The 12,317-nt window shown below is 42.2% G+C and overlaps 1 protein-coding gene across 1 annotated transcript; it reads left to right on the top strand.

The window, feature by feature from the left end:
• Nucleotides 1-1,760: 1,760 nt before the first annotated feature.
• On the top strand, nucleotides 1,761-11,761 carry tm6sf2b (transmembrane 6 superfamily member 2b). Its single transcript, XM_084548063.1, has 10 exons — nucleotides 1,761-1,946; nucleotides 3,708-3,811; nucleotides 5,984-6,081; nucleotides 6,197-6,300; nucleotides 6,810-6,892; nucleotides 7,276-7,400; nucleotides 8,505-8,606; nucleotides 8,945-9,037; nucleotides 10,743-10,862; nucleotides 11,432-11,761. Exons 1-10 carry the CDS (start codon nucleotides 1,867-1,869, stop codon nucleotides 11,666-11,668), a joined length of 1,146 nt encoding a protein of 381 aa, XP_084404189.1. The 5' UTR covers nucleotides 1,761-1,866; the 3' UTR covers nucleotides 11,669-11,761.
• Nucleotides 11,762-12,317: the final 556 nt, after the last annotated feature.

Genomic DNA, 12,317 nt, shown 5'->3' with positions numbered 1-12,317 from the left:
CCAGTGGTTTCCAGCAAACACACACTGCTACTGCCTTCCTGGTATAACAGTCCACCCTTTTCCCAACAAAGAAAGGTGGTGGGAAGCAAACTGTGATGTGTGTACGTGTGTGTGCACACGAGCATTTGTGTTCAAATTTAAGATGGCATGAAAGATAGCTACTGGCAGTGTTGTGCTTTGTTCTTTAATAATACTGTATTGTCAGAACGGTTTTGGATAATGATACACAGTGTGAAAGCAGAATAAATGCATCCTGGCACATTTTAGTCACACATTAAGTGCACGGTGTTTCACCACCGTGGACATCCTCAGTTTAGACAATCAATTTAGACAATTACTCTTGATAATCAGCAGCTTCACTCTCTTGTAAAGTTCATTAACACAACAACAAAAACAACTGTGGTGTACCAATACCAAACACAAGAGGGACAATCCTAATATTTTAATCTTTAATAAAAATTCTTCTTGTGTTTTATCTGTAATCTGGCATTTGGCGCACCCTAGTGGAATTACGTTGCAAACACTTCTGAAGTGAACTGAATCTGTAACCGCTTATTCCTGTTAAGGGTCGCGGGGTCTGCTGGAGCCTATCCCAGTTGTCATCAGACGAGAGGCAGGGGTACACCCTGGACAGGTCGCCAGTCTATCGCAGGGCTAACACAGAAAGACAGACACCATTCACACTCACACTCACCACACTCTCACTCACACCTACGGCCAATTTAGAATCACCAATTGACCTAACAAGCATGTCTTTGGATGGTGGGAGGAAGACGGAGTACCCGGAGAGAACCACAGGGAGAACATGCAAACTCCACACAGAAAGGCCCAGTCGGCCCATGGATTCGAACCCGGGACCTTCTCCCTGTGAGGCATCAGTGCTAACCACCTCGCCACTGTGCCGCCGTGAACTGAATCCTCAAGTGTTTTTGAAACTTCATAACTCTCAGTGCACAGAAACCCGAGCCAAGGCACACGGGCAGAATGAGGAATTACCTCCATTGAGCAATTTTGATCATTAGTGGAAAAACACTCTGCCGAAATAGTTCCTGTTCCAAGTCTGCTGTATGTCACAGATTAATGGTGCACAACAGTTATCCTCTTAACGGACCTACAGAACTGTTACAGAAGTTTTCTCACATTCTTTGTGACTCATTGTGAGCAAGTTGGTTAATGTAAATTGTACAGTACATGCACTCTCAATTGAAATGCACTTCCTTTCCTGTATTTTAAGGTGTGAATCGAAATGACCTCAAAGTCAGTATCAGTTATGAGAGGTTAAACCAGATATCTTTAAACAGATGCCAATGTTGTTTTTTTCACATTTGATAGCATATCATAAGCCGTGCACAATGCCGCATTTCGTAAAACGCAGCCAAGATTGCACCATAGGAACCAGTATAGTTTGTAAGCGTGGCGCAGCATGAGATGCAAACGTAGGCCTGTTCTCTAATACGACTTATGTAAATCTCTGACAAAACCAAATTGCACAACTTTCCCCCCCAAAAGCTTCTTTGTTACCGCTTCATTATTTTCCCACTAAAGGCCATGTCTGCCTCAGGCCAGCTATAATTTGATTAATCCACCGACAGGGTAGCCAGACGGTAAGAGCCTGCTCTGCTCCTTTGCCTTTCTGTTCAATTGCAGTTCTCTTTTTGATTTATATATTATATTATGTTCTTATAATCTAATTTGACTTTGTTTGAGGTTTTCTAAACATATTTATGCCCTGGCATTACATTAATTTGGCTTCAATCAGCTGTTTGCATCGCTTGCTGGAAGTGAATATTATTGACTCATAACTGTATTATGCTTTCAGCATTGCTGTGGACTCTGCAGGGAGGGCACTGAGGAGCTTTTGAGGAGATGGAGACTTTAGTCTTTTTATTTTCATTTTCTGCCCTTGGCATTCTTTATGCCATGAACACCATCCCCGAGTTTCAAGAGTGAGTCGATTTCTCATTGCTTTGATGCATGCAGTCAATATTCTGTATATGTTTAAATGTCTGTTTAGGGAAGGAAGATGTAAATTATTGCTATAAAATCCTTTTAATTAGTTTACTACAGCAGTGTTGTACACTAACAACATATACATGCATTTACTTGAAATAATGAAACTAAATTAATACACAATCAATAGCAGCGACCATAGATATACAAGAATATAACAATGTATTAACGGTGTCATGGAATGCCAGACATCACAGTTCACCACCACTAGAGGACTCTGTAAGCTTGAAACTCAAACGTTTCTTCTTGTTTCGACTGCAGCATAAACCTGACTGTGTTGAATGCCACTAATTTGCCAGTTGTGGAAACTTTTTAAACGATTACATCTGACCTTTCTTCGGGGGGCAAGACAATTAATAGGGAAGAAAGGAAAGGCATTGTGAACAGAATTTGTGGAGATAATCTGATGTGATGTTGGAGGTAATTGTTTTCCCAAGCTGTGAGGGATCATTTTGTTATTCGAGGCTCGTCCATTTTTCCCGATCACTGGGATGCCGCCTTTAGATTGCCGATGGCTGCACGCTGTAATTTTTCAGGTCAGCTGTAAAATCCTGTAGCTGTTCCACTCCTCCTTCACATTGTTTACCAGTAGACATTTCCGAGTTTCTGCAGATTTTTTAAAAACTCCTCCTATGTGAATATTTCTTCTGGCTCTTTTTTTCCCCCCCTCGGTGTGTGGACATTGACAATCAATACAGGCTGCACACAAGAATTTGATAAATTGCTCTTGACATACAATATGCCTAGCGCTCTCCCACTCTGCAAACAAACAGTATTGTGTGCATAAATCTTCCCGAGCTGTTGAATTGGAGAGGTAGCAGGGGAGCTTGCCTTTGCTCCCGTAGCATTAGTTTTCCTTCTGTGAGGGTGCACAGAGAGTTTTCAGAGGATGTAATGTTGTTTGCTGGGAGATATCTTCAGCACATTAATCTTTTCCCGTGCAAGGCAGTGGAACCTTTGACCAGTAAACACGGAGGGCAATGCTGAACTAACATGGCCTCAGCCTGCTGCTTCGAACACCTCTGCTTATGACTGATTAAAGCATTGTAAAGCATTGTAAAACTATATGCTGACCACCACTGCAGTGTGCAAGGTAAAAAATAATGCAGAGCTTAAAATTTACAAGGGACAGGTGTCGCACTAGAAATGTACAATATGGGTTAACACGGCGTTTTCCAACTTAAAGAGCCGTAAAATCTGATCACTATTTATCATCACATGATTTAAAATGTATTGCCTATTGAGACATAGTTACTCCAATGTCACATGATGCTGTCATGCTGAGCTATTAAATGTGAACATGAACTTTGGAGATCATTAAATTCCCTTTCATCCAGCCAGGAATCACCAGGCGCACAAACTACTCCAACCAACATTGCCTTTACTTCTGGGCGCAGCTCATCTATTACACAGATTTTCCTTCACACCTCTGCATTATTTCTACCAGGGCTAATGATGGGTGCCGGGTGATTATCATTCTGTCTGACTTACCATTCGTCATTGTTTACTAATTTAGCACGGTAGAGACGACCGGTAAAACTTCCTTGGGAGAAAGCAATAAGCATAAAGAATGAAGCAGAAAATCTGGGAGAGATTGCTGTCTAAAAAAGTCAATAGTGAGTCTGTGGTAAGAAATGTGAACAATGGATCACAGTTATTTTCTGAGATAACAGTTTCATTTCCATGTGTTTCCACAGGCCTTATGTGATCCTGGAGATCGGTGTGGCTGTGCTGGTGCTTGTGTTTCTGTTCTACTTCCTCATCACTCGTGGCAACCCACCCAAAGACCTCTTATTCTTTGGTAATCAACGCCGCAGGGCGCATTTCCCAACTTACTTGCGATATATTTCCAAAGCTAGAGAAAGCCATGACTGCCGTGCATTGTTCCGGAGCTGATTCCAATGCTCACATGAGGGTTTCCAGAACGTTCACCCACTGCTCAGTGAGTGAGAACATGAATAGTCAGACTGATTTCGCCTGATATGTCCAAAGCTGCTTAGACGGATCAGGCTCTGAGCAAAGCTTACCCAGACTTTTCTGAAGCATGACTGACCCAAACCCTCTGCAGAACCTTTACTTAACATTTGAGCTTTTCTTCTGAGACAGAGTCCATGAGTGACCTTGAAATAAAGGGTACAGCTATTTGAATGCACTAATACAAGACTCAAATCCACAGTCACTGCTCCTACACAATACCATTTGACCTCTGAATCCTCTGAATAACTCTTGCATTCAGTTTGGTCATGTGGCTGTGTCATTTAATTAAGCTTTTTATTAAGCTACAACAATTAGCGACACAGTGTTCCTCGCTGTGTACGTAGCTACTGGTCAAACTATGCTCCATTTCTAGCCAAAGGGTTCCCCCACCATCAGATCCCTGCAGCTGATGCCAGGGGCAACGCTAGTGGAACAGAAACAAGGTGATACATCAGTAGTCAGGGCCCTAGGCAGTAATACTGTTGTGCAGAAGAACCAAACCACAACATGGACAAAGCTGTGGCAGGCTGTTCTCAATGATAGAGCGCCGTAATCCCTCCCTGCTCTCTCACCTGTTAGATGTCAGAGATAAACCAGAGGATTACAGAGGAGATACACCGGCGAGACAAAATGTGTGTCGTGTGCGCATGTAATGTGTGACCCTATGCTCAAAGAATATGTGAAGGACGGCGAGGAGGGATGTGATACAACGGTTTAAGCAGCGGCATCTGCACAGAGACACACAAGATAGCGCCTCTATAAGGTAGTACATCACTGTAATGGGGTTTACAGCTGTGCCCCGTGAAGTCCTTTTAACTGTAAAATTGTTGAAACGTCCCAAAATTCCTACACAAGGAAAAAATATTCCAAGTCACCAAGTCCTGCATTCACAACATTACCTAAGTAAAAGTATTATCAGTAATTTAAGGCACCGGAAAGACTTGCTGGATGGAATTGCTTCTTTGGGAATTCTATATTAACACATATTGAAGCATTTAATTGTTGTTGATCATGTGTTTCATTTGTAAAAATATGCAAAGAAGGTAAATGTAGAGGTTTCCTTTGACTCATATTTGAAAATTCTCAGGTAGAATACACGTATCTAAAAATTACAGTATACTCAAGTACTATGCAAGTACAGTACATGTCCAAGTCCATTGCCTCATGTTGTTTACCCCACATGCTGAAGCTCCCTGGATGAATCAAACCAGATTTATTTGGGTCCTTCACTGTCCAGTGTGCATTAACCTCCAGCAGATCCCCACTGGCATACTGCGCAGTAATGCCTGTGCTCTTGTAATGTTCTGAGACATCTGACGTCTCCACCAAATGGCCCACCTGATAGTCGGCCCGTTCTCTTAGTGCTGGAGAGGGTCTTTAAAGTGACCTTTCTGCCTTTTTGGCAATTTCTTGCATAGAGCTTACAGTGAGAGCAGAGATAAAAGAGTTTATAACACCAAGGTTACCAGTGTTGTCAGGGGGTTTTGGTTTTTTCACGATTTGCAAGGCCCACATCACACTCATGTGTTTGTATAGCTCCACAGTTAAATTCTGCCAGACATGGCTTTCAGCTCTGCTGGGCTATTTACCTGAGGATAGAAAAAGGCTACTCACCATGGACCTGATTTAAAAATGCCTCCGGTCCACCTCACTGCCCAAGACTTAATTTTCTCCCATAAATCAATCACTAGCCAGTGGAAGGGAAAATTTAGACTGACAAATAGTGAATAAAAAGAATGGAAAAGCAGACAGGGTTGACTTCAATATATTCTTTTCTAAAAATAAAGAAACAGTTGCTTTACTTGAAAGAGAGAAACTTTCAAAATGACAGACACTTCTGAATGATGTACTGTCAAAGCTGGCCAAGCTGCCAAACACGTCAAGGTTTTCTGAGTGTGTCCAAAGATGTTGTACCGCAGCAGTCGCAAACAACACAGACAAAATTACCTTTAATATGAACCAATTTGATCATCTTCATGTTTTCTACCCTTTACAGTTTTTGCTGAATTTTCTTTTACTTGTATCATTGACCTGGTGAGTGCCCTGGAACATGACGGCATTATATCTGGCTTCATGGATTTCTACCAGAAGACAGTGAGTTTCTTATGTTCCTTTAATAAACACACGTATGCCACGCTAAGCAAATGCCTATCAGTATCACTGTATACTGTGGAGTCAGGACTGAGTGTGTGTGGCGTCTGTGTTTCAGGGAGAGCCCTACCTGGGGACAGCATATGCCATCATGATGTGTTACTGGGATGGAATAGCGCACTTTATCATGTACCTGGTGATGATCAGCAGGATAACAGACAGGTACGTGATGGTCATGCCAGTTTAAGTCACGTCATGCTCATTTATCTTGCCTTATATCACAAAACACCCACATCAAATGACTATACAGAGGTCTAGAGTTCCCTTTAACTACATAGGAGGCTGTACACGGTCTGTAGCGTTTCAGTACAAAGACTAAAATGTTTCACAGCACATGCAAAGCTTCACAGACATTATTTTTCTGTATTTGAGCTAAAACAAAATAATAGTTGCTAAAAGAATGGCCAGGATGAAACCGTCTTTTTAGAGAGAAGAGTGTCAGCCAGTCATACAATGCACTCAGGGAGTTCAAGAGTTCAGAGAGAGCACTGCCTTAGGGGTGGTGCTGTATGGAATTAAATCCTCTTTTAAACAATACCAGCCTCTTACCACTGCAGAAAATATGATTTGCATTATGGATAGGATGGATATGTACTTACTTTGCTGAACTAACCTCAAAGTTTTCACATACTACTTTCTGTCTTGACGGATATCTTCACCCTCTCTCCTAGGAAAGCATACCGTACCCTGGGCTTGTTCTGGGCTGGCTCATTGTGTGCCAACATGAGTGTGTTTATTTCTGGAATAGTGGCAGGTGAGCCTCAATCCCCCTTCTGCCAGTCCCATGATGACAAGCTTTAATCAAGTGAACATCTGCCCTGCCGTGTACCATCAGTGTCACAGTTCAGCCTGCCAACGAAAAACATGCTCGCGCCCCGCGCCTCGCCTGCCATCACAGAACAAAGCAGAAAACAGACTTAAAGCATCTGTTGTTGGCATTTCAAACTGAATACATAAGTGTCACAAGATCAAACATGGCCTCAGGCAATGTGCTGTTCTCTCTGTTGTGCTATCATAGACATACTGTACTGTACTCTTTTGCCTCAAGTGTCTTATAGCGGTTTTTAAAATGAAGTTCAATTACTCACTGAGATGTCTACAAGCAGATAAAAGTGTCTTTAATTCTCTTTCCGGCAGGTAAATATGGGTCAGAGATCCGTCCGGCCTTCTGGATCAATTTTCTCTTTCTTTTGATGCCTGTAGTGGGAGCTGTCACACTTTTCACAAGGCCCAAGGACAGGCCGCTAATTGGTGGATACAATGTAAGTCCAGAGCTTGAGTTATTAGACCTTAATATGAAAGTGGAAAGGATCAGACATGACATTTTTGCTGCATGTCTTTAATCTGTACAATAACATTTTAGTCCTGTTGAATGTGATTCACACCAGCATGCATAGCTGGAGTTGCTGTCATTTGTGATGTACACCACTTGCATTTCCTATCTCATTATCCAGTTAATCGTAAAGCTGCAGTGTGAAACTCAAGTCTCCCCCTACTGGCAGTGAGAGAAATTACACAAACCCTGTCAACAAGCTTACATGATGTATGGCTACTAGCTGTGAAAAGGCTCCTGTTCAGAAATGACAACAATAAGAAAACATTTACACAGCTTCCACACAATCATCCATTATTTTGGTACCTTGGTCTACACTGCCTACTCCAAATGTTTTACAAATAACAGGAGCATTACAGTAACATTATTATCTGCCCTCCCTTTTTTCACCACTCTTGAGGAAATTGGAAAAATAAGATAAAACCACACCAACGGGGATCTGTATTTGCGCTGGCTATCGATAACTTTCTTGTTTTCAGTAATCCTTCCTCTGAACAGTTTCTTTTGTATTCAGAGCATCAGAAACTTGGTCACTTCATAAGCTTTTCTGCCATAGGCTCTTCCATATTCCTAGACACGGCGAACTTCTCCATTTCTGTCGCTATCATTGCTGCCCTCTTGACCTTTAGCAAACCAGTCACTTCAGATTGATGTAAAACGCATCTCTACCAGATTTGCACTATTTCAACTGTACTATGAAATAGTGCTTACATACAGTATATACATCTTAAGCCCAGAATTACAGCTATAGCATTCAGCCACTAAAAAAAACAGAACTTTTCCCTTTGGAGTGGACCCAAATAAAAATAAAAAGGACAGATGACTGTGACTGTCAGGTAACACTGTAACAACTTACACTGGAAACACATCCTGGTGTCATGTTTATAGTTCCTAGATCAAGTAAGTGACTGAAACATTAGTCAACACAAATGTAAAGACAATGGCTACCTGAAGAGAGGAACCTCATTTAAACATTCGCTCACACTCATAACCTTGACTAACCAGCTGTACACTGCACGTTACCTCCACCCAGGCCCAGCATGCTCAGAGCATGAAGCTGATCTGGCGTCCCTTGGACATGATCCTGGTGGTGCTCCTGTTGGCTGCCATGGCCTTCACCATCCTCAGAGGTTTGGTGAGTACGATATATTTACAGCACATTGTGGGCAGAGTTCAAGGCAGCTTTAAAAGTCACATACATTAGTCTGCAATCTGGGTCATGCGCGGTAGTTCGTCCAGGGACTTCAAAGGATGTGCTATTTTTTTCAACTAACTGAACGATATGAATGTCTTCTAAAAATGATCTGAGATTAAAGTAGAGGGCAGTAATGTATGAACTACTATATATGAAATAAAGAAGAATTGCGGAGAAAAGCTTTGTATTTACTGTACAAGCACAAAAATAGTATCTCATGTAATATTTTATGTTAAACTGCACTGTATGGTAATGTGTTTCTGTTATTTTATACATAGGTGGCTCTGGACTCTCCACTTGAAGCTTGTTCCATGTACCTGAAGCATTATGAACCCTACCTGAAGGATCCTGTAGGCTACCCCAGAGTCATGGTTGGTCTTTTTTCTCCCACTTTCCGTGTCCTTGCTCTGTTTCTTTCTCCGCTGCTGCTATAGTACCTGAAAGCTCCTCTCCAGCCTGTTTTAAATAACCAGCCACATAATGGACCTCTGCTTTCATGGATGTCACTTTGAGCGCGCTGGAAGCATGCCCTTATCTCCTCCACTGTTTGAGCCATTTTTCATCATTACAGCCACGACGAGTGCAGGTTGAGGGGCCAGCGCATCTTTGTCTCTCTCTTTCATTTGCGTAAGATGGATAACAGATTATTACAGTGACTGGCAGTTGGTCTGCTCTCCTTTCATTTCCTTCTTTTGACCTTATGCGGCTGTGGGTTTTGTCGTGTTTTGTTCGGCGTACACGGCTTTGTCAATAGGTTATCCAAAGACCTTGTCGTGGCTGCAGTCCAGGCACAATCGCGCGCCATTGATCAGAAAGACGAACCGCATGCTGAGAACTTGATAAGCTAATCCCTCGCCCAAAGCCCCCCATCAGCATCTCACTGGGATGGAGGAGAGTGTGTGTGCAGCATGTGAAAGTATGTCTTGGTTAGTTTGCAAATCGGTGTTCTGGAGGTTTGTTTGCAAGTGTGGGTGCAACGGATGTAAAAGAAGTTTGGTTTGTTGCACAGTGTTACATTGGTTCTGCACCAGCGCAACCTCTTGATTCATCAATGAATGATTTGTGACAAATTACCGTGGTAGCACTAAAAAGATGCTTCAACAAAAGACTGAAGGGCATATATGATTGGCTTTCCGGCCCTGAGCTGAACTCATTAGAATTCATCTGGACTCCAGACCGGGAATGAAAAGAAACCATTCACTGGTATAATTTGAGGGTTTAAGAAAGTGGGAAGCTGGCTGTCATGCACCAAATATTTAAAGTTGAAGGTCAAGACAGTCTCCGTAATGACCCTTGTGTGGAAGCAGTCATTTGTGCTGAGGGTGCAAATTCAATGCGGAGCTGGGAAGCAGCTAAATACCACAGAGCTGCACTCAAGACTGAAATGCTCACTTCATTTGAGTGTTTCCATTTGTAAGAGCTTGTTTTACTTCTTTACATTTTAGCAGGCGTAACAATGCACTTCATATTCTTACACATGTCTTGAATGTGTGCAGTTAAATTACAGAATTAAATGCTGCTTTGTGAGACTGAGGTGATGCCAAAGATCTGGATGGGACAATACTCAATGGTTTATTTTTGACTCTATTGCTGATACTGGTTGTCTTTTACTTCAGGGCTAATTTTATTATTTCATATCATTTACTTTTCCACTCTAGTTGCACTGCTTTTATGCAGCACATTAAAAAGTCGACCATGTGTTTGTATTTGCCCTTGTTTGTATTCAGCGTGAGTAGCTCAAGTGAGGTTTGGGCCAGAGGAGAATGAGGATGCACTGTTTTAATTGTCTGCTGCAGTGCCAGGGCTCAACAACAACATTGACTGACAGTGATGGAGGGGTCTTTCAGCTCTGTAAGGCACTTCTCAGCGTATCCAGAGCCATTCCCAGTGGAATACACTATATTATATACACACACACAACTCAACTAGTGCATGTCACTATGGAACCACATAATTAACGTATGCTGTGACATTAAAATCCATGCCAAAACCTTATCCAGAAGAAGAATAAGATTTTCTGTTTTCCAAAAAGTATTGGCAATAATATGAACAGAACAGAAATGTTTGTTTTTCCAGATGCTGCACTTGTTCTTTTATGGACTTCCCCTGCTGGGTGCGTTTGTTTACGGCCTCCTCAGGCCCGGGTGCACATGGATGTCAGACTGGACGGTGTTCTTTGCCGGAGCAATGATCCAGGTAACAACACAAAGAATAGCAGTCAATACGTGAAACTGGCTCTGAATGCATGATTGAGGCCACAGATGTTGCATACTGAAGCAGCTTGCACCAGCGGTTAGTTGCATTGCATTAAGGTGCAGCAAACATTGCTGCCTCTTATTGATTAAAATTTTCATCAGCAGTTTGTGCTTGTTAAACAGAGGTGTGGCATGTGTCACTGCAATTAACTCCTTGCACTGAGCTTTCATCGTGTTAGTAATGACCTGGACCACAGTTATCCTTTGAAGTTTATTCTCTGTAATAAACAAGCTGCTGGTGCTTTCCCTACATATTGATCTGACAGAGAGATTAGAAGCATGAGGAGAGGAACTCCTTGATTAAAACCTTGCGTTACTGCAAATAAGCGCTCGCAGACTGCCTGCTAAATAGCCACCTCTAATATCCACCCATAATGACTGTGGTGGACTTTTGAAGTTATTCCTTTGGAGGGTTTCTGTAATAAAACACAATGATCTGTAATCAGTTCAAACTGCCTTCTTTTAGGGAAACCCAGACTAATCTCTGTCTCTCTTCGTGTCTTCATCCAGTGCCAGTGGGCCCACATCGGGGGATCCCTCCACGCTCGTACTACAGCACCATTTCGTATCCCAAATGATGTTTTCTGGATGGTGCTGGCAGCTAACGTGCTCTACGCAGTCACTCCTATCCTGGTGATGCTGCGTGTTCAAAGCAATCCCTATTTCTTCCTGAAAATCGCCCCCTTCCCTGGGCAGACCGGGTTGCCAAACAGCGAGGAGAAGGATACCAAGTACAAAGAGAAATGATCACCATAAATCTCCCCTCACCTTTGGAGTGCATTACTTATCTGATAGTTCGTGAGGAGCTGTTTTATTTCAAATGCAATATTTCAAAATGCCAAAATACAAGATTATTTTGCTCAACATCTTTGGATTTGGTGGTTATTTAAGTTTTATTAAATTTTAAATGAATTTCTTATGACATACATGAACAATGATTAGTTGATCTGTGGTACCCAGAGGAGAAGTCATCATTTTTTTTACTGCCAACTAAACAGCTGACAGCTTTTGTTTAAAATATTTTATGGTTTCACTATTGGATGGATTGCCATGATATTTAGTTCAGACATTCACGGTGCCCAGAATATGAACAACTTTGGGGATCCTCGACTTTTCCTCTTACGAGGTTGACATATTTAGCCATAAAGTTAAATGTCTTGACAGTTATTGGAAGAATTTCCATCTAATGTGATATAAAGCTATTTATCGTATGTCTTTCAAATCCATGGGTCGACTGGGCCTTTCTGTGTGGATTTTGCATGTTCTCCCTGCGTCTGCGTGGGTTCTGTCCGGGTACTCTGGCTTCCTCCCACCGTCCAAAGACATACTCGCTGGCCGTAGGTGTGAGTGTGAATGGTTGTCTGTCTCTGTGTTAGCCCTGCGATGGACTGGCGAC

This window comes from Chelon labrosus (assembly GCF_963514085.1).
Source record: "Chelon labrosus genome assembly, chromosome: 7".
NCBI classification, from domain to species: domain Eukaryota; kingdom Metazoa; phylum Chordata; class Actinopteri; order Mugiliformes; family Mugilidae; genus Chelon; species Chelon labrosus.
This window is presented reverse-complemented; position numbering and strand designations above follow the sequence as displayed.